Source organism: Periophthalmus magnuspinnatus, chromosome 15, assembly GCF_009829125.3.
Source record: "Periophthalmus magnuspinnatus isolate fPerMag1 chromosome 15, fPerMag1.2.pri, whole genome shotgun sequence".
In the NCBI taxonomy this organism is placed as follows: domain Eukaryota; kingdom Metazoa; phylum Chordata; class Actinopteri; order Gobiiformes; family Gobiidae; genus Periophthalmus; species Periophthalmus magnuspinnatus.
Window position 1 is genome coordinate 3,545,155 of NC_047140.1, and position 23,257 is coordinate 3,568,411.

The window sequence follows — 23,257 nt, forward strand, 5'->3', positions numbered from 1 at the left end:
CTCTTGCAACAGTGTGATGCACAAAACCCAGTTCAACAGGTTGAGAGTAAACAGTTTATTTGATGGTGCCACATGTTCAGCTCAGGAGGTTAGGTATTAAATCATGTTGATCTGTAATGAAATGTTATGACTTTTTAAATAAACTGTCTTTTGACTCATCCTCTCCAAATGTAAGAAGACTAATTGCGCATTTGCCTGGCTCCGTCACACCACGCTGCCTCGTGTTGTGACGCCTCGCCGCGGGGCCCCGGTGAGTCCCGGGTCAGGACAGGACAGGGTGTGGAGCAGGAGGGAGCTACTTTGAGGAGAGACAAACAAATCTTTGACAGCAGCGGGAGCACTGGCAGGCGGCGGCATCGGGAGCAGAAATAGCCTGTGTGTCTCTGTGCGCGCGTTTGCAGCGAGTGAGCGGCGGTCCAGTGTGTGGAGTTGTCTGGGCTCTCGTGTCCAGCCGGAGCTCGTGCGCGTACGTGCCTACGTGAGTCTATAGAAGGAGGGGAGGGCGCAGCTGTAATTGGTTTCTCAATGAAGGCTCATCAGCCTCTCCCGGGGGGTTCGCTGCTCTGTGGCGTGTAGCGCTGCTGCTCTGAGCTGCTGGCGAGCTCCAAGCGCCACTTCGGACGCTCCTGTCAAATAAACAAGTGGCCAGGAAAGGGATCATCGCGAGCTTCACCATCTTCACCGCTGTTCCCCCATCCTCGTGCGCGGGATTTCAGTGCGCGCCGTGCCTCCAGCCTGTACGGGAGTCGGCTCTACTGTCACACGGAGGGAGCAAAGTTTATCGCACCATGAGTGATCTGGAGGAGGACTTCGCCAAAATCCTGCTGCTCAAAGAGGAGAGGATACGGGACTTGGAGCGGCGTTTGGCCGACAGGGACGACGAGATCCAGGAACTCAAGAGGAAACTGCACAAATGTCAGTCCGTTCTGCCGTGCGCTCAGCAACTTATTGGACCGAGGACCCGGAGAGCGCAGGGCATCTCCGCGGAGCCTCAGACGCAGCAGGACTTGTCCAGACAGGCTTTTCGGAAATACGCTAAGTCGGAATGGTGAGTACATGTGTTCCTGCGTGCGCCCTGACACGCACATACAGCATTTGAATCAGTTCATTTGGCACGGTCAAACTTGTTGTGCACCAGCTCACTCCTCACGCACACTTTACCCCCGCTGTCCGTGCGGTTTTACGTGTAAACAGGTCCGTGTGGCCATGAATGGACTAAGCACTTCTGATTCTTGTTTGATTCTTTGGGGCCGATGACGCAGCTTCAAGGCAGGCGTAGCAGCTTCAGAAAAGAGCTCCTAATTGATCAGATCCATCATGGCAGTCCCACAGGGCGCAGACAGGAAGAAGCGCGATGCATTATTGGCTTTTAGGAGCTGGACGCTGAGGACCAGAAGTGCATGTCGGAGGATATTTAATACACCATTAGAAAGTGCTTTGTTTGACCATATGCTTCCTTCATCACCTTTAGGCGCTGGTTTGAGCCTCGGAGCGTGTGGCAGTGCGCAGGGCTGGACGTGGTTATTGGAAGTTTGGAGCACCCTGTCCTTATTAGCGCGCACTAATCAGAAACTCATCTAAACAAATTGCTTCATTAGGATTATGAACACCAGCAGACACAAGCTGGTAACTTGATTAAAATGCATTGGGCAGTTTGGGTAATTTTATTTCACTGGCGAAACAGCTTCCCCTGCTCATTTGCATTTATAAATTGAGGGCACGTTGTTGTTATGGTTGTTGTCAGTCACTGGAGGAACATTCAAGGCCGCAGGTTGAATTGTGCTCTGATAGTTCATCTCATTTGAATAAAAGTTTTCATCATTTAGACACCTGATCCATTTTTCTAGTTTTTCTCAGAAATGATTGACTTCTGAAAGTTTTGATGACAGCATTTTTGGAAAGCCCTAACACACAAGCTGTTAAAGGTGCATTATGCAACTTTTCTAGTGAAGTGTCCACCACCTGCTCCTCTCCACGGAGATGCTATAGCGTTGCCTGGCTTGTTCCACAGTACGGCATTAAACTGACCCATCTTTAAAATTAAATTACAGTTACTTTTGTAGCCCAGAGACACATCGATTCTGACTGTGAGTGGATCTGCCTCTCCACAGATCTGACCTGTAACATGGCATGTTGACATTGCCTGTTACCATGGAAATAGATACATTTAATGCCATATTATTGAATATTCAAGGCAAAGCAATGACATATGGAGACAAGCAAGTACTCACCAAAAAGTTCTATAAAACATCTTCAGCTTTCTAGGCGCTAAAAGTTTAAATAAGCTGTTAAATACTATGGAAATCTTTGTTTTACTTCTTCAACTTATATTATCCCTCAAAATTATGCTAACGTCAACTCCAATTACAGCTTTTTATGGCCCATATCTATTGCCTCTCTTATAATTATCCCCTAGAGCAAGAAATCCCTTGTTTACAGCTTTTCTTATGTTGTGAGGAATGAGGGGTGAACTGTGGCTGTGGGGGCGTTCACCTGTGGGTGCTCTGTCCCGGGGCGATGACTGGAAGGGCTCTGTACGACCCCTCCCCATCCCCATCCCCGTGCCTCCCCACCCCCTTTTGGAGAGGGCTCGTATGGGACGGCACATCAGCCTCCTCATGTTACCACGGCATTGAGCTCCGGATCCTGTTTCGATCGATCGGAAGAGGGGAGGGAAAAACGGCTGAGCTAGGATGGTTAGGGAGGTGAAATTTAACCCAGAGGAGCTTTGAAGGACACCGGGCAAAAGAGGACGACAGGATGGGGAACATACGAGGAGAAGCTGCAGTTCAAAATGCACTTCAGCCAGTAATGGTAACTTTACTGATGAGTCGGCGAATAGGGAGTGGAATGAAATGAATGGAAAACGTGTGAGAATAATCGGGAATAGTAATAGTATTTTGATAATCGCTCTCTAGGCCTGTCACTGTTTGAAATGAATAACAGAATGAAGCAATAATTAGCCACAGAAGTTACTTTTTCAACCGCGTACAGCTCAAATCTTATCGTATTACAACAAAAATACCCACAATGTCTTCACTTTTATAAAGAAACTGGACACTCGATAAATATAGAGCTTCAAAGTATATCGTTCCAGCTTTCGTATATATTGAACAATAAGTCAATATAGTAATTATCGCTACAGGCCTATCACTATCTGCACTATACAGACTCTAAAATACATGCCCAACAACTTTTATGACAAAGACTGCTGCAATATTCAATCAAAATGTCAAAAAACGTAAAATGAATGGAAAAATTTAGCGTTCAATAGTAATAATAATTTTACTACCAGAAAAAAAGACTCACTGACTAGTTCACTACCAAAATAGTCCTTAGCTGCAGCCAATGATCGACCGTCATGGCTTTAACCTTTCACTTTTTCCATACAAGTTTTATGTCACTTGATATTAATAATGTCAAGTAGCCTGGATTGACTTGCAGGTGAAATAGGTGCTGTAATAGTGATCGTAGTGGTGACAGTAAATCACCGCAAATAGAATTGTTTGCTAATTCAGATGCTGTGTTTGCTCGGTGTTTCTTGGTAGATTTCAAGTCTATAGCCTCCCACAGCAATAGTGCCGTCCCTGACAATAGATTTAATCCATCTACTAAATTATTGTGACGTTTCATATTCTTATATTCATACACATTCACCGGCACGATATTTCCCATATAAGGCACACAGGCTCTAAATACCAAACAGCTGATAAGTAGCATCCTGTGGGGGCCAGAGCCTGTCCCAGCTGTCAGCTAATCACAGGGCTAACGCTAACATTCACAGACAAGCGACAGCATCCGGAGACAGGCTACGGAAGCACCAACAGGACATAATGGCTGTACAGGCCGCGATGTGTCGGCAACGGAATCAAACCTTCAACCTTCTGGCTATAAGGCACGAGAGCAAAATGTTCAACCGCAATAAAATGTATGCCATTGTGATTGTTGCAAGATGAGAGCACATTGATTTAAATAAGGCTAAAAACAATAGCTGCTAGCAATTAGAAAGGAGAGACCTTATGCTGTGTTTTGAGTGATTTTGAGTGATTCATGCATGTTTGAGTAATCTTTTTGTCCTGCATTTGAGACGCAATCACCTTGAAAATTCTCATTTTCACCTACCCCCTATCCACACCCACTTCTCTGTACAGTGACATAAGAGTGGAACGCTTTGCTGTCATGATGTTCAAAGTGAGATAAAGTGACGAGCAGAAATCAGTGGTTGTTTTTCTATTGTTAAACTGTTTTAAAATGTGAAATTATAATCAAATAAATACTGGAAAAAAAATCCATATATGCTTATGTAATTACTGTAACGTAAGCTTGGTCCTAAACCCTCCCAAAGTTTCATGTTGTGTAATCTTTTCTCAATACTCCTTTCCAAATGGGATAAGTCATGCAGTCAGTTTATTTAACACAGTTTTGGATTGTGACATTCAGCTCTAATGGCAGCCAAGTCTGTTTTATTTTATTCCAGTGCACAGCAGTCCAAACTTAGCTTATGAGAGAAATAAGACGATAAGAAAACACAAAAATCATAAGAAAAAACAGACATGTGTAAAATGCGTAAATGTTTTGAGGCTCCTTATCTCGAAATGGAACAAAACGTCTCACATCTCCACAGGATCAGGACAGGAGTTTATGTGAATGTAATCCACATTGATACTGCCATGACGTCATGTTTGTGAGATATTGTTACCACTTGTGAATACAAACACTGCTTTACTTGAAAAATATGTAATCGATCCTCAGCAAGACCAACCCGACCATCCAAAATGCAGATATAAAAGTCACTAAGGAGCAGATTTTATTGCAAACATCTGCTTGTAAAATCCTGCTTTCTGATCCTATAGGGGATTGTGCATTTGGATAAGCTGATGTGCAATGAATATCTGTCAGAAACGACTTTACCACAAGTTCACGTACTGAGAGCTTAAGCGGTGGAAGAAGTATTTCAAAGTATAGTCTTAATTCAGTATGCCAAGTAGCCAATAGTTTGAAGTTTTCTTAGTACCACAACTATAAAATGTTACTTTAGAATATGATCATCCATAATAATACACTAAGTACACGTAAAATGTTACTGAAGTAGAACACATTTACTGCTACTTCATTCACTTGTGCTGTATTACAACTATACTAATACAAATGTTCAGCTGCTACACATACTTACACTTTATCACAGCTTCCAGTTCTATAAATACAACAGTTGTTACTTTGTAAGCACAGCTCCTTCATTATTATGGCACAATCTAGTAATATTCAACTTTTTACCAATCAAAATATACAAAATAATAATAATAATAATAATAATAATAATAATAATAATAATAATAATAATAATAATAATAATAATAATAATAATAAAAGCAGAAAAGCTCAGAAATGTCTTTATAAATGTATGTAAAATATTGATGGTACAAAAATAAAATACATTTCCATGTTGCCTGTTTCTTCTCTACTATTAGACTTTGATATTTCTGATATTCTAACACTAATTAAAATAGACCTGCAGAGTGGTGGAAGGTGGTGGAAGTTTTCGAGTTCAAGTTTCAGCTTTGAGCAAAACAAAAATAAATACACAAAATTCACAAGAAAAATTAAGAAATGGATTTGTATTTCAATTTTTCACCAAAATATATGTAATTTTTTAATCAAGATCTCTACATTTACACTTATAAACAACAAATAAACAACACTTGAGTGAAATACTTTTACTTTTTACGCTTTAAGTACATTTCTAAACAGCTACTAAACTAAATACATTTGCTTAAGTTGATTTTTTTCATGTGATACTTTTACCTTTACATGAGTAACTTTTTACCTCTGTATCTGAACTTTTACTTAAATAACAAAATTGAGTATTTCATCAGCCGCTAGATCTGCACAACCAATACAGCAACTACTGACGCTGTTACTATTACAAAAGTACTGCCAATTTGTCCCTGTATTGTATTTGTAAATGTATACTAAATTGCTTTATACAAACTTCTACACTAAAAGCACAATACAAGTGTAAAGGTTAAGGCAGATTGTGCATGTTTCAAAAGAATAAAAAATAAATAAAAAAAGATAGATCAAATATATTTAATAAGACACTAGTCCAGTGTATTGGTCCACACTTGCTTGCCTCTTGTTACAGTTTTAAGCACGGATCATTTGTCCTTGTTTTGTCCCTATGTCCCACACTGGTCTATTCTTATAATTCAATAGGAGGGCAAAGCTGGAGCGCTTATTACAGCATGCCTTTAATCCCTGCTATTGTTTATACCCAGCAACCACAAGAGGGCAGCTGTGGTCTTTTCTTAGCAGCGCTTGTCTCGTCCCATTTGTTTACATGCCTCACTGCTGTCAGGACCAGGGGGAAAGCACCGTGCCCTCCCTCCCGTGACCACTTCTGTCTGACAGCTGTCCACATCCCCCCTTCCCCCCCAAAACCCTTATAACAACAACAACAACAACAGCAACAACAACCCGTGCTTTATCCATATTGTCCTTTTACGCACGTTACGCACGGCCGGTAATTCATTCATTATTTATCTGATCGTCCTTGACAGCTTTCAAATTTTGGGGGAGAGCTGACTTCTTGCCAAAAAGACCTGCGCTGTTAATTTTTTGGGATGAGTCATTGAGATTGAGATTATGAAACGGGTTTTGTGCAGAAAGTCCAACAGACGCGCGCTGGATTAGACTGTGGGGGTATGCTGAGGTGCTACTGGGGAAGGAAGTGTCTGGAGAGGAGAGAAGGGGAGGAGGGGGAGGGAGAAAAGAGGAGAGGGGCAGACTGGGGATTTGCATGTCTGTCTCGTGCAGAATCCGTCTATTTTTACGCTTGTTCACAGTCGGATACAAGCGGCTGAGGGTGCCAATTTTGAATAGCGCGAGGAATACCTTTACAGAAATCTAGAGGCAATTTTGAATGTATCACTTGAATAATTTGAATATGCTTATTATTATTATTATTTTTGCAATATTTAGAACAACAAAAATGTAGGTTGTTTCAAAGAACTCCAGAAAAAATGCTCGAAAAATGACCACTTTTATTTTGCGTGGCATATTTTTCTTGCGTAATAATAAAATACAGTTTAAAAAAATCCACAATTGGTGCAAGCAGCCTCAGTGGATTAAAACAAAACATGCCCTTGCAGTTAATGCACTTGACACTTAACAGCTCCCTACACCTCCAAACGCTTCATTAAACATCCAAATTGCCCGAGTCCCCTCTCCACCTCCCGCCTTCAGTCACTGCCCGCCTGTGCCTGAGCGCGCGCGTGTGCTGGGCAGCCTCGGGGCGACTCGTGGAGGTATGAGGATGATGACACGCGCTGCCTCTCTCGCTCTCTCTCCGGGTCCATTATTCATGTGAGACGAACAGCCCCGGTGCGCCAGCCAGACTGCGCTTCTCCCGCTCCACGCGCTCTGTCCGCCGGGTCACAGCCTGACGCACGCACGGCCAGGACGCTCCTCCGCTGTCACACGAGGAGAGGAGGGAGGGAGGGAAGAAAGGAGGAGAGAGAAAGAGAGGGAGAGAGAGGAAGAGGAAGAAACTTTGCCTGGTTGTGTTTCAGACGCGCTATGGGTTCACCTTAGCTCTACCCACACTGGAGGAGGAGGGATTTCGTTTTAAGGAGCGAAACACACACGGAAACAACGGATTAAAGTTTTATGCCTGGAGCTTTACCACTCCGAGTGCGCTGTGACTGAGTGAAAGTTCGCGGAAGTGCAATGATGGGCACGTTGCGCGACCTGCAGTACGCGCTCCAGCAGAAGATCGAGGAGCTGCGACAGAGGGACGCGCTCATAGACGAACTGGAGGCAGAGCTGGATCAAAAAGACGAGCTCATCCAGAGACTGCAGAACGAACTGGACAAGTACCGCTCCGTCATCAAGCCCGCCACGCAGCAAGTCCACAAGCACAACCAGCTCCGCGAGCACCAGCGCTCCAAGAGACAGGCCATCTCCGCAGAGCCCACCGCCAACATCCTGAGCCATGACAAGCTGCCCTTCTACGACAAGAGCGCAGAGTAGGTACCCCCCAGACAAAGCAGCTGGTGTACGGGAGAGGAGAGAGGGGAGCGGGGTGTCTGTAGCTGCGGAGATAGTGGTGGTCCCTGTGCGAGCCTGTCTGATGCGTAATAGTCTCCAGTGCAGCAGCAGCAGGCGCAGCACCTGTGGCACAGATGGATCTGGTTTGCCAAAGTCATTTGAGGTACCGGTCTGCTTCTGGGGCATATCGGTCAAAGAGGTGAACGACTCTGGATGTGTAGGCTGTTACATAAAGAATACAATATATGACATAGAGTAAAAAGAAAAAAAAGTTGGACATAATAGTTTATACCTTAAATTCACGGTGTTGCTATAGTAACAGAGGTCTCAGGTCTGAATTAAGTGAACAGTGGAATTGCAGAACTTTACATTCACGGCATTCTTTAAAGCAGTGTCTATCTGTGGGTCTCAGAATGATAAAAAGTTAGCACCGTTGCCGTAGCTGTTATTAACAATTCCAAACAAAACATTACATCTTTTGAATGGTCTCCTGTCCTCAAAATGGCACCATATAAAAGGACGCTGAAACCCCTGAATAGATTCCCACACAATCGCAAACATTTGCCACATGGAAAATGAAATGTCTGAGCGTGCCATTGTTTGCTTTCAATAACAGCCGCAACAGTGCAAAACATGACAATGATGATTAAAAAAACAAACAAAACTTTCCAATTTGGATGCCCTGGTTTTCCAGTAGCTGGCACAGTCTTGAGTTAACGCTTGTGTTGTCGAGCACATGTGCAGCTCTCATGACAGATCAATGTGTACGGCTCATGATCATTATTCTCTGTGACAAATTTGATATTGGACTGCAACACCGCTCAAATTCAAAGATGTTACTTATACCGGCTACTCAGCAAAAACACAAAACAAAAACATGTGCATATAATCCCATTGCAGTTAAACGTGTTCGTATCATTGAACTTGTTGCGCATAAGTGTCAATACGTGAGTGAGTAATGACTGAAGGACTAAAGCGGGGGTCTTCAGCTAAAAATCGGAATTACCAGGAGCTCTCCAAGGGATTTATCAATTATACATACTACGCTGAATTATTCCAGTTTGATTTATCACATGTCTGCTTCCATAGTAAATGTACTTTAGATCTGTATGCCTTTGTGAATGAATACATGGATAATAGTTTATGTCTATAGGCGTCTCACTGTGCTCCATCTAAGCCAAGCTGTCACTTTTATATCAACTCAGCTTCTTGTGAGCGCCCAAGGCTAGTTTTCTGACATTGTTGTTTAGTAAAAGTAACTCTCTAAGGTTGGAGACGTCTGGACTATAAGTTCCTGCATTGAGGCGATAATAATAATATACTTTGTTCTGGGGTAAGTTGGTAGAGTGTTTGTCCACTGACCCACAGATTGGCAATGTGCTTCCAGCTCCCACACATGAATGCTGTTGTTGTGTCCTTGAGCAAGAGACTTAACCCACCTTGTCCACAGTGTCTGCGTGCACTGGTGTATGAAAGTGTGTGTGAATGGGTGAGTGGGTCCTTGATCTAAAGCACTTAAATGTGGGAAAGCGCTATATAAAAATGTGACCAATTACCATTTCACTTGATCTAACCTGATTTGTACTGACACATGTCGTCATAGTGACAGTTATCTACAGCTTTCTGTCGTCCATTTTTAATCATTTATGAATTATTTATTGAATGATTAATCAATATTGCTTAATGGTTTGGGAAAATATCTCCAACCAGCCTGTAGTGAGGGGAAGAAGCTGGAGGGGCTGAGACAGTTTTGCTGCTGCGGTGTAGAATTGTGGCACATATTTGACGGCAAGAACAAAAAGGGGAGAAATTGTGATTCATATGAAAGTTCTGGTGATTGGCTGAAAGGCAAAAGCAGCAGGCTGTGATTTGCTGACGGTGACAAATGAAACGGCAGAAACAAGATTTATCAGAACGTTAGATTTAATACAGTTACATGTGTTAATCTAATAGTGTCAGTGAAAGTATTTTTTTCAATAATCATAATATTGAATGCTTCATCTCTTCTCACAATAAACACAGCTAATATTCAACACTGTGACACTGGTGTTTCAGTGTAAGTTTATCAAAGCTGAGTCCAAGTGGAGGTGACACAAGGCAGAGCTCTACTCTCTGTTTATGTGCCTGTCTGTCCTTACCCAAACACCGCTGTCCGGAGTTTGACAGCCATTTTAAATTGGGTCTAAAATAGTGCACAGCTGTGAAGAAATCCAGCTGTTTGACACTGGGCTTAAGAACAGACTTCCTCCTCTATATGTATTTGAATACAGTATACGCAATCAGAGTTTTAGTACTGCAAGTGATGTGACAAAAGTACACGCAAGAGTCATCAGGGGAGCCATTTTAAATCAAAATATAGTTGCGTTGATATGATCTTTGTCACACTTTACACTGATGTTAAGTCATTGCTGGGCTTTGTCAAGACTGTGGCAACGTAATATATTGCAATTGGATAAAAATAACAGTTGAGTAAGTGCAGTTATCACATTGTAACATTTCAACTGTTTATATAATATAACGTTTACTGTAAAGAACCAAATATCCCAACGTTATTGAAAAGCACTGCCATACTTTTTAGACCTATAAAGAGTTCAGATTCTTGTGTTATTTTGACAGTTCATGTTTCATTCACTCTGTCCAAAAGTTCACTTTTAGATTTACTCCCATAATCCTGCAGCCCTAGGCAAGACACACATAAAAATAAAACCACACTATAAGTATTATCCATGCACACTAACTCGAATAGGCTATACTCTGACCTTGTACAAGTTCTATTTACTTTATTCATGCAGTAAACAGACAAACACTGCGAGCTCTTGAAGTGTCTCTGCATTGGCATATTCCACTTTATGTAAAGGAGAGAGTGGTATCGTGCCATCCATATTAAGAATGGTGCCTTGGATACAAATGGCATAAAATGTGGGTCACTAGAACAGTTTGCTCCAGATTTGTGCTGGCGCTTTCGAATCCAAAAAGTGGGTCATTTGATGTAAGGTTCCCATGGATGACTCGAAGGTGTTTAGGAGGAGTCGCCATACGTGCTGCATTTAAGAATATTAATAGAATAACATGATCAAATAGTTAATAAGGTTGGCAGTTCAAATCCCGCTCTTGACCTAAACATCATTGGCTGAGCGGTCAAATCCACTGACCCACAGTGTGATTTCAGCTCCCACAGATGAATGCTGTTGCTTTGCTCTTGGGCAAGACACTTAACCCGGCTTGCCCCCAGTGTCTGTGTACACTGATTGTGTGTGTGAATGTGTGAGTGTTTCTTTGATGTAAAGCGTTTTGAGTGACTTGAAGATGGAAAAGCGCTATATAAAATGTGACCATTTACACTGCTGGCAATATCCAATCATGCCACTTTCATACATAGGCAAGGTGGATGAAGAGTCTTGCCCAAGGACACAACAACAATATAGACCAATCTGAGCTGGATTCTGACTACCAAACTGAGAGTGGTTGGACAAATGCTTTAACCTTTAAGCCACTGTTTTGCACAATGGACTTCAGCCAAATTGTCAGTCATCTTAACTGACATTAGAATCTGTTGATTATAGTTGGATTAATCACTTAAAGTATTGTTTTCTGCCATTGTGCTCTAGTGCTTGATTGAGGTCAGAGGTTTAAGCACTTTGAGTGTCTAGAAATCCACTTTTTTTCATCAAAAAGTACATTTCAAACTCGAAGCAGCACATAGTTCTAAATTTCTACCTCTTAAACTCTTTCTGCACAGCCTGAGTAGGGGCGTAGTCCTCTAGTTGTGTTGTTGGTTAATGAGTGAGTGAGTAAATTAGCTGAAGATGTGGTTTTTTTTTTACATAAAAAGTTTTTTGCATAAACTCCAGTGCAGTTGCGGTCTTGTGAATGCAGTTTGGGTCAGATATAGCGAGACATGCCTTTAGTCGACCCAGCAATTCTTTAGTCGACTACAGCCCCAGTAATAATCTTTTCTAATGTTTATATTAATTAGATTTCCACAGCCAGAAGTCGCCACGCTGTTTTCGCTCCATGCCCCACATCTCCCATGAACTTAGCTGAGGTCACGAGTCCCAACACAAGCCAGAGTTGTGTATCTTCCGGAAAGAGGCAGAAGTAAACAAACATGGCGGCTGCTCAGATGTGTCAGATATGAATGTCATTATCGTGTCGACAAGGAGGCAAACACTGCTCCTGGGATTGCATCAAAGTAACCGCCCACTAGATTTGTTTGGGAAAAGAAAAAGCTATTAATCTTTGTTTCACCTGTCAGGACTGCGTTAGGCGAGCACAAAGGAAGCATGCACACTTACTGTTTACCTGTTGTGCTGTTCTGCTTCTTATTTAGACCGAGTTCTTCTTCAGTCCTGATTTAGACTCGGTTTACTTCTTGTTCAGACCTGGATTTGGCCCTGAGAACTTGCAGTAAGACCTGGTTTGGAGCTAGTGCAGGCCTGATACCTTATTAAATCCTTCTGTTCTGGTTTAACGCTGCTATCAACCTTGATTAGCTTTACTTTAAAGGTCCACTGTGTAACTTTTCTGGCTGAGCATCCTCCAGTTTCTTGTGTCCTTGAAGATGTTAGCTTTTCCTGGAATAAAATAATATATAATCAAACTTATCAACGTCCATGTCAACAAGCAGGTGACACAAGGAGACAGGAAGTTACAGGTCAGATCTATGGAGAGACCACACCAGTAATTGAAAAAAATGCAAGAAATATTCCAAGAAAAGCAATTATATCTTCATCCAAATAACTATTTTTTTCATTCCTCTTCCATTTTGAATCCTTCCTTTGGACAGAGACGCCCTGTTCCCGGGAGACGCCCTGTTCCCGGGAGACGCCCTGTTCCCGGGAGACGCCCTGTTCCCGGGGTGCTGGTTTACCTCACCAGATGCAGGGTGCTAACGTGATCATGTCATTAGCTTAATTTGCACTACGCAGCATATGCCCATCATTATTACAAGGATTTCGGCTCCACAATTTTGTTTTTAATGAGAATTATTGCAGTTCACACGTACTGCAATCATGGGCCACTTCGGTAAACATTTAAAACTAGAGTGATTTTGAAATGCTGCCAGACAGACACAAGCAAAAAATATATAAATAAATAAATAAAAATTGTCGCTTGAAATATATTGCAGTAAAAGTCGCCCAAACTTCGATCAAACGCTTTCCAACTTCTGCCCCAATTTCCGGAAAAATGTTTTTCCCTAGGTTTTTTTTTTCCTCTGTTCAGTCTCTATCAACTTGCACACATAAAGTCAGCCTGCAAATGTACAGCGAATTTCTCTTTGATTTATTAGTTGAAAACCAATTGGGATTGTTCTAAAGCAGGCTAATCTAATCAGAACGGCGAATGTTTGAGGAGCTTTCAAAGACCTTCAGCAGCTGCGCTTGTCAAAGTGCTGCACAGCTTCACAGCAATGCAAACGTGGGACATTTAGACTGTATTTGGGTTAGTTTTGGAATGGGATCATTTTAAACTTGCTTTTTTTGTTTAGTTCTCTCAGTTCTTCCATTTGTGGGTTGGTCCTGGTTTATTTCTGGCTTTAGTTGCTGAGATAGACCTGGTGGATGAAAATGACTGTTTGGATAAGTCGAAATGGGGCGACATTGATCTGAATGAAAATCCTGATAAAAGAATTCAAACATTCTGTCATTATTATGTAAATCCAACAATATACAGTATGCTAAATGATTTTTACAAATATTAGTTAATGTTTAAGTAAAATTCCATAAATATAATTTCTTCAATATCAGTTCTTTTACATTTTACATACAATATGTAAACTCTGGATATCTTTAAAACAACATACATGATATACACCTGTCCCTCTGTATATCGTGGTTCACCTTTCGCGGCCTCGTTGTTTCACGGATTTTTTAGTGCAAATTTGCTTTTTTTTAAATATTTTTTTTTTTTACCCCGTATGAACGTGCATTGTGTTGTGCGTCCTGATTGGCTGTTGGACTGTAGACCATTGTCCATCAGTCTCCTCCGTGCCGTGTCTCCTGTACAGTACAGAATGTGTTCAGACAAATTTACATAAACGTTTGATCGCAGTGTGACTCTTAAGTGCTGTATGTTTGCAATTTGTTTTCTTCCAGACAAAACTCACAATGTCGATGAAACGTTCTGCACCGACAAAGGCGCCTACGAAGGTTTGAACTTTGAGAGAGTTTAAACAAGAGAGAAATGTGACAAAATGTTTATGCCTGTGTGAGAAAAGTGTATAAAGTGTGTGGTGAGGGGTTTTACAGCCAAAAATATATAGAATAATGTAAAAAATAAAGCTGATACTTCGCGGATTTACCCTATTGCGGGTTATTTTTAGAATGTAACCTGTGTGATAAACGAGGGACCACTGTAATAGATATTTTGATAATCTACCATATGTTTAACCTTGAATCAGGCTCATTATAGCCTAGTTTTAGGCTTTAAAATATGGATGGCACAATACCACCTGAGTAATTTCCGTTTTAGTTTTACAGAGCCTGCAATTATCCAAGTTAAAACCTTTGCCAATGGTCTCACTCAGAGAAACGTAACAATATCCAAATCCCATGCCATATTATCAGTTTTCTATCAAATTGCTCCTGAGCATGCAATTCAGTCCTTGCTTATTCAGCTTAACATTTTGCTCCTTAAATCTGTTTTATCAGTAGGTTCAGGCAGAGCTTAACCTTGATTTAGCCCCACGTTAGTCGGGTTGTAAACTAAATACTTTCTGAAGTGCTTGGCCTAAAAACGTCAACAGCATTGCAACATTGTACATTACTTTTATGAAATGCGCCAAATCTCCATAACCAACCACGCTCCTCTTTCATCTCCACCAGTTGTTCGCTCCATCCTTCCATCTGCTAATCTTTTTGTTTTCTTCCTTAAAAAGCAGCATATTTTCTCCTTTTAAGGAACTTGCCAGGGCCCCAAAGTTGACTGGAGGAAATCTATCATCCTCATAAAGTAGCTGGTGTTTTTGCAAGCCCGTGGCCAGACAGACTTTAGAGCAACGTGGAGTCAGTTCTCCTGGGTGTAATTGTGATGGAATAGTGGATTAGCAGATAAGGTCAGAGGGATAAAGGAGTTTCATGGGTAGAGCTGCTCTTAAAAGTTTACTAGGCTAAGTAAAAGTAGCATTAAAAAGCCCAGTGGGAGTCATCAGCCCAAATTAAACTTCATTAAAGAAGAATTACATAGCATTTGGGGTTTAGCATGTTGAAAATTGTAAATGGTAGATCGAGACTCCTCCTCTTTGCTGAGCACTCGTTATTAGCCGAAGGACTGATAATTTACAAATTTGGGGAAAATAAATAAAAAATGACTCACAATGAGCTCCTTTCTCAGAGCCATGTTAGATTAATTACAGTTCAACAGTGAGCAGAAATTTATTTTAATAGATTCTTTTTTCAGACCAAGGTTCACTTTGTTTTTCTCAGAGTGGTCACGTGATGTTGCGGTGATGTCTTCCTACCGGTGGAGGCAGGGCAGCAGCATCATTTAGCGCAGATTTAAATAATTAATCAGAAGACCAGATGAGCCTCATTGGAATAAACAGAAATCTTTGGTTCCAAAAGTTAGATTTCTATTAATTTGCCCATAGACTTTTAAAATAAATGAATAAATAGGGTTTATGTGCACTGTAATGTCACTTTTATAAAGCTTTTAAACTCTTCAAGACGCTGCACCTGATTTTACTGTTTTAAAGGGCCCAAATATGCGTTATGTTATAATATTGTTTCCTCATCACAAACATACAGAGTTGTCTTTTATTTCATTCACACGTTTAGCACACTAACTGAAACTAAAAACACTCAGTTAAACCTTGCGATATCGCCAAGTGGTGATACAGGAAGTGCTCCACTCTATTTTTAAACTCCAAACATCTTCACTGGAATTATATGAATAATTTGCAGCCCTGGAATTGGTGAACTTTTAAGCTAAAGCTATTGTTCATTTAAAGTTCTTCACTTCTCAATGCACCAGAGGATATTTTAGACTTTCAGTGGGCATCTCAATTGACCAAAACGTAAAACAAAAAAGCAAAAAGAATTTATTTATAGCTGTTAACTTTGAAACTATCGGTTAATGACATCACAAGGTGGAACAGAGCATTTTGACCTTTGGAGATGCAGACAGCCTAATAGTCCAGGATTACTCAAATATGTGTGAATGAAACAGAACACATTATAACGAGACTAAAAGCTCACAGGAGTCCACTTTATGTAACCTTTAAAAACATGAAAAACAAATACATTCCGAGCATCCTAAATATTCTCCACAATGACTTTATCAGCACTTCACAACTTTAAAGATGGAGTTTGGCCGTCATGGTAATGCTAACAGCAAATAGCATGCTAAGAGTGCACTTGTTGATTTGCAGAGATAAAAACTAATTAAATCCAAACAGCACAGAGCAATCGATGTCACCTTAAGAACGGCATATACGATGTATCATCAACTCATTACATAAAAACTTTGTGTACAGCCACTTTGTTAATTAGTTTTAATGTAATCTGTGCAGCAGAGTAATGTCATTTTACTTCCTGAATCCATATTTGAGCTCAATACACATATACGTTTCTGTATATAAACTGTAATGTCTTTATTCTAATGTCGTGTTCATGTCATTACATTTTCCAGTGGCACTTGCTGTAGGTGCTGGCTGCTTATTCATGTATAGAAATACTTATAGCACCATTACCTTGCATCATTTAGTTTGTTTATGAAGTGTGAATTGCATACTGACAAACCTGATTCTTCTTTCTCCATTTTAGAAAACTGCAAACCCTGACGTATTGTTCTTTCTTTCTATTGTGATAAAATAGGGTTTCTGAAGTTAACCAACCAGACAATGAGTCTATGGAGGAAACACGCTGCATTATGCTCCTTGTGCTATTTCGAACAAGCTAATAAGGCAAAACCACCACATTTTTAGGGTTGTCACCGCCGTAGGACTGACAAGTGCTGTTTATAGGTGCGACGTCTCTTAATCTCTGTCGATTTTCGGGTGACTCTTGCTTCGATTCCCAAGGGCATAGGAGCAGTTGGTTTTGGGCCATCATACTTGTACTTAGATTAACAGCAGTTCAAATCTCAGAGCTTGTCGTTGTCAGCTCAACATCGCTGAGGGGGCTTCTACCTCGCACCTATATCCAGCCGGGATCTGTTCAAACACATTAACATTTTAATTGACGAGTGACTGTGCACTTTCCTGAGGACAGTGATAACGGAGCCTTTGTTTCTTAGCCTGAAATATATATCACGCATTTTGTGAAAGTGGCAGGTAATTCAATTCAATTCATGTTCCTTTCTATTACACATTTAAAACAACTGCAGCTGACCAAAGGGCTTCATATAAAAGGCAACAGAAAACAAATATACAGATAACACGATACGTAGTAAAAGAACCATAAAACACCAATACATCCTGTCTACGTTGTAATGCTCCAGAATAACAGAATATTTACCCTTCATTTTTGTAGACTGGCTCCTATAACGGAAGGGTCCAGGCTCATGATGCATTTGCACACCACCCCAAAATGTTCCCCTATTTATATTCCCTCACATTAGGCGTGATAAATTATCTACAGAAAGATGCACAACGTAACTTTTCTGGTGGAGGGTTATTGCTTTGCCTGGAATGTTCCACAGTATGTCATGTTATATTTCCACAAAAACAAGGTTATAGCTACAGGTCCAGTTGGAGGTCAGAATATGCATTTTTGAACTATTAAAACACCAGCAAGTGAATAAATGCAAGATGGTAAAAGCCAAAGTTAAATCTGTCAACTGGACAAAAAGTTGTAGGAGTAAAGACGTTTCGCTGCTCATCCAAGCCGCTTCTTCAGTTCTGATGCAAGATAGATACATTTAAAGCAATATGGTGGAACTTTCCAGGCAAAGCAGAGTCCATAAAGAGAAGCAAGTGGCAGAACGTCTGGCCAGAAATGTCAACAGTGCATACATAGTGGCTATAAGATATTCAAATGTAGAGTTATAGTCATGGTGTTTGATCGAAGGAAAAAAAAAAAAAAATTCACATTTGTGGATCAAGATGAAACATATTGGAAAATGGCAGATGACTAATCACAGGTGGGCTAACATTTACTTTGATTTGAAGCTGTGCCAGGCCAGCTACGGACCAAAACAGAGGCCTCAGATGGATGCCAGCATCTGTGATTCAGGACTAGGCAGGGCTGAGCAATATCCAAAAAAAAAAAAAAAAAACCTTAAATAAACTTGTTTTTGTTTTATTGATTTGCAGTTTGGTTTGGCTGTGGACCTGATGATTAAAAAACACCCAAGCATAGCACTGATGATTAGAGTTTACTGAATGTGGTCATATTCCATGTATTTAAGCAAAATTTGTCTTACCCCAAAATTGAAATATTGTATAAGCAGCTTTTGAGTTTAAAATGTGTCTGTGTACTGTCTGCATCTAGCTGAATTATAACATCTCATTTGTCAGATAATCAGGAAGGAATCTGAAAGTGTATGTTAGCATGCTAGCTGCTGTTTACGTACCGTGACAGCAAAACCCCGCACTGGTCTATGAAAGTTCTGAAAAGTGCGTATAAACTCATGGGGAATATAATAATAACTTTAACTGCAGACTGTTTAAAATGAACTTGTTCTGTTTTTCATGAGTAAAAATCAGGTACAGCGTCTTTAGAACGTTATTTATTGACAACCGCTGAGAAATTATTGATCTGGAGAAATGAAAGCAATCACTGAGGTATTCTGATTTTTTTCCCACTCCTATTTAGAACACCATCAAAAACACTATTATACCAACTTGGAAATGGAAACATCAAAATGCTCCATGGTCAGAGGATGTTCCAGAGCCAGTTTTTATAGACAGTCCACGTTCCAAGACTAGAACACACATATGGCAATGCACAAAAATAGCTTCTACATTTCTACAAGTAGCTTTTCCGCTAATAGTAAACAACATGACAGCCAGCATAATTGAGCTATTGGCAAACTTGCAAGACCATTACCTTGAATGTAGCTATTTCAAACAAGAACGCTATTTTTACCCAGAAAACATATCGAATTAATTTCCTTGTAAAAATCCAAATCTCTTTTCTGACTTTCTATTTGGGTCGCAGCTCAAAGTTAATCACTACATAGGGGGGTTTAAAAGAGGCTTTTAAACATTTTGGCAGACGTTAGTTTCATAAAGGGGAAAATGCGTTAAGTAGCATTTAGCAAGAGTGTAACAGGCGTCAAAAACATGGCTGAACAGGTTTTAGATGTCATCCCTGCATGTTTGAGTAATCTAGAGATCTCTCCCAGGCGCCATTACAGCCCTCCTTGTGGTTAGCAGTACGACTCTGTCCAACGCTCAGCCCACAAGCCGACGTCACCCATGCTCCCGTACAACAGTTTTTCATATACAATACAAAACAATACACTACAGCTTCACAAACCTGATGCGATGTGCAGTAGTTTCTTTAGTGAAATGCACATCGATTGTGTTGTGATGCTTTGAAAGGGAAGTGACTTAGCGCAGGGAAGCAAATGGAAGGGATGTCAAAACAGCGTCATGTCGTCACACTGTCAAAAATGAAACTGAAACATACCATATTAATAAGTTGTTTTATATAGCATTTTCAAAACAATAAAATAAAAGCCAACAACATAGTATAAAATCACTCTTTAAGTTGTTGAAAAGGACTTGCCAGTATAGTTTTCACTTGTGATCTATAACATCCCATTTAAGTGGTTTATACTATCAGAAAGTATATAGGGCTTATATGAAGAAAAAAGACAAAGCTCAAGTGCACGGCTTTAAGTCAGCTGAGATGATACATGAAGGACAGTTCACATAAACTGAACAAACCCAGACAGATTCCTTTGAAAGATCTGCTGAAGATATGCTCCTTGGACTGTCCCAGTTTTGGAGTGTGGGAGCTGATTTATGTTCTTGTGCTTTCAACTGAAACATCTGAATATTAATGGAGCAGTTTGTCATCTACAAGTGATTACACAGAGATGGTATGCCAGGGCATGTTACATTTCCTTAAAGGGCCCATATTATGCTGTTTTCTCATCTCTGTTATGATGTCGTTTCCCCTTCAAAGAGAGACCTGAAGTTGTGTTTGGTTTCATTTTGTGATTAATTATGTTTTGATTTGTGTGATTTTAATGTCTTTCTTACTCTGTAAAGCACTTTGAATTCACACATGTTTAACAAACCCGACATTTTTAGGTTGAGTTCTTAAACACAAAACACTTTGTTCCACCTTGTGATGTCATGTGGCAATACAGGAAGTGCTCCATTGTGTTTTTAAACTCCACACACCTTCACTGGAATCATTTGGGTCATTTCAGCCCTTCAGTTGCCAATTTCAAACAAAATAAAGGTAAAAGGAGTTGTTAACATGAAAACTACCGCTCCATGACATCACAAGGTGGAACAGAGCATTTTGAACTTTGGAGATGTAGATAGACTAGTAATAAAGAGTTACTAAAACATGTGTGAATGAAACAAAACACAACTCCAGGTCTGTTTTTGAGGAGGTAACAACATTATAACGTGGCTTAAAGTTCACAAGAGTCACTTTTACGTAAAGTTAAGACAACAATAAAGTGATGTGGTTTAGGTCACTGTATATTTAAAAAGGGCTTATTTAGTAATAGACTATGATTTTGACTTTGCATTTTGTTTATTGTAAACCTCAATATTAATCTAAATAGCTTAGAACCTGGTCCACTGACTTCCTTTTCAAAATAGCAGAACTGCCTCTTCATAGTGCCATTTCACAGCAGACAGCAGACGATTTTCAATTACGTGTTTTTAGTATTGAAAAATGGCCATAGTGGAAGGATGGAGTTTTTCTGAGCCTCAAATGCAGAACAATATTCAATACTCAAAAGTCAATACTTAAACATGCATGAATCAATCAAAACACAACTTTGAGTAAACTATGATTAGGGAACACTGTCATAACATGGTTAAAAGCTAAAAAAGTCCATTTTACGTCACATGTGTACAAAGAAATTCTTCGTCTTCCATAACATAAAAACCACAGCTGACGTGAAGCGTTGCCATAGCACCCATGACTGCTGCACCTGACAATATAGAAGCGGCTTATATAGGTAGTTACGCCACTTTGAGCATTGGATAAGTCTACTATTGTACATGGACTTAAACCAGGTATGTTTTAGATGAAATTTGAAAAGTGAAGTCAGTTTTAGCATCATAGGGTATATAGGACCTTGAACTGCTGATTGTAATTACCATTGTCTAGTAGTAGTAGATTCAGTAGATCTAAGAGACCTAAAAAAACAGGACAACAGAGAATCAGAACCTAGGAGAAAAGATGTAACTATTCCTTGCAAAAGCTTCAGAGGCTTTTCAGACAGCATGAAATCCTGGCTCATTTCAAATCTACGAATACTTAAAGACAGAAACTGGTTCAGCCAAAGGACAAAACCTTGAGTTACAGACAAACAAAGCAAGGTGTTCTACTCCATTCAGTGTAGTGAAGGCTGCAGTGCGTGTTATATTAGAGAAAACAGCCACTCCATTAGAGAAAGTGGAGAGCTGCTTGGGACCCCAATCTTCTGTACATCTCCATCTCAAAGACATTAACCACTCCTTTGAAGACAATGAGCTACAGATCTTAGCCAAAGAAAGGAAATGATGTGAGGGAGGGACTTAAAGAGGGCATTTTTACTAGGAAATACCATCTTTGAACAGGAACGGGGCCCTTAGACATCATCAGACCTAAATCAAAACAAGGAAAACAATAGTGATAACCAGTATGCTAATAGGTGTAAGAGCTCCTCGAATGCAATTTTATGCAAAATATAATATTATAGATAGAGTTTGTTTCACTCAAATATTAAAAAAAAAGATATTCCTCTAAAAGTTCAGACATTTATATTTGTATGGCCAAGTTTTCCTCCATGCCTCAAATGCAAAATGAAATGCTTATTGTTCACTGTTTATACTGTTTATGTATAATTCCCTGCAGGTAGTATTTTTTTTTTCTTCTGAGAGAGTGCCTTGTGGCGCCTTCATAGCCTATTTGTCCTTTTAGCTCCTTGCCCCTCTGGTGATGAGTACCTACAGCGTTTCTCTCTCCCCCTGTCTTTTTCTCTCTCTTCATTATCTCCTTCTCTCTCTCGCTCTCTCTAAAAGACCAGCTCGCTCCAAACCCAGAGCGCACAATAGAAAGTGCCTCAGCTCTGCCTGTCAAACGTAGCAGCAGGTGCGATAAGGAGCGTTCCCCTTTTATGAATTAGACGATACTGTAAAAGGCTCACCACAGGAGGAGAGCCTTGTCAGATTAACCCTGATACATAATATTAACCTAATTCAGCACTAAACCAGGCTAAAACCAGCTCTGGGGCTATGCTTTGCTTAAGAAATGTATATGGAAAGAGCGGGTCTTAGCTTGTGATGCCTGGTCAGGTCTATTTTGGTGTTTTGGTGAAGCGTGACGACTGGTCTTGACTGGTTTTGGCAAAGGTTCTGCTGCAGTGGACAGATGGACAGCCCTTCACAAATCCGCTTTTAACCTCCACCTGGACAACGTCAATGTCGTTTAAAGTCATGTCTCTCTGAAAGGTGCTGTTAAAATAGTGTTGCTATAAGTAGAGCGGGGGTGGCTTTTGATGTTAAGGTTAAAGGACACACGGCACAAACTTTCAGTCAATGGCATTTAAACAATTTTGAAATACCGGAGCAAAAAATCACATCAAAATCTACTTAAAGTATTAAAGTACCTGTTTAAAAAAGTACTTAAAGAGTAAAAAGTAAAAGTATTTTGTGCAGATTTTGAGATCTATTAAGGATTCAAGTGGAGTGATTTTAATGCAGATTTGTGCTGAATTTGTTCAACAGAAACAACTGATGTGGAGGGTTTTTTATGTGTTAAAAATAAACCCTCCAACCTTTGCAGCAGGTCTCAAACTATCATAAAAAATATTTGAATTTTCAGGCCTGTTCAAAAATGTAGTGGACTAGAAAGTACAGACACCTGCAAAAGTAAAGTAAAAAGTAGCCACTGTAAAATGTACTTTACTACTTTTTTTGATACGTTCCATCATTGAATTTAACTCAAAGAAAACAATCTGCTCTAGTCTGAGCTTCCACACCGCATTCTTTTTCTAGGAACTTTTCTACTGTTGTTACAAATGTGTTACCACTTCTGCACCAGTTGAACTCCTGCTTCTAACAATAGCTTTATCTGCTGCATTCTAAAGTCTT

At 40.2% G+C, this 23,257-nt stretch overlaps 1 protein-coding gene across 2 annotated transcripts in view; it reads left to right on the forward strand.

Annotated features, from left to right (window-relative positions):
* The first annotated feature begins 524 nt into the window (after positions 1 to 524).
* Positions 525 to 23,257, forward strand: part of LOC117382184 (cGMP-dependent protein kinase 1-like) — a 169,686-nt gene continuing 146,953 nt past the window's right edge. The window contains exon 1 of one of the 2 annotated variants that reach the window (XM_033979277.2): positions 525 to 1,048. In XM_033979277.2, the coding sequence (XP_033835168.1) occupies positions 789 to 1,048 (260 nt within the window). In that variant the 5' untranslated portion in view covers positions 525 to 788. Of the gene's footprint in view, positions 1,049 to 7,435; positions 8,025 to 23,257 lie in introns of those variants that run through there. The other variant, XM_033979276.2, reaches the window with a different exon arrangement.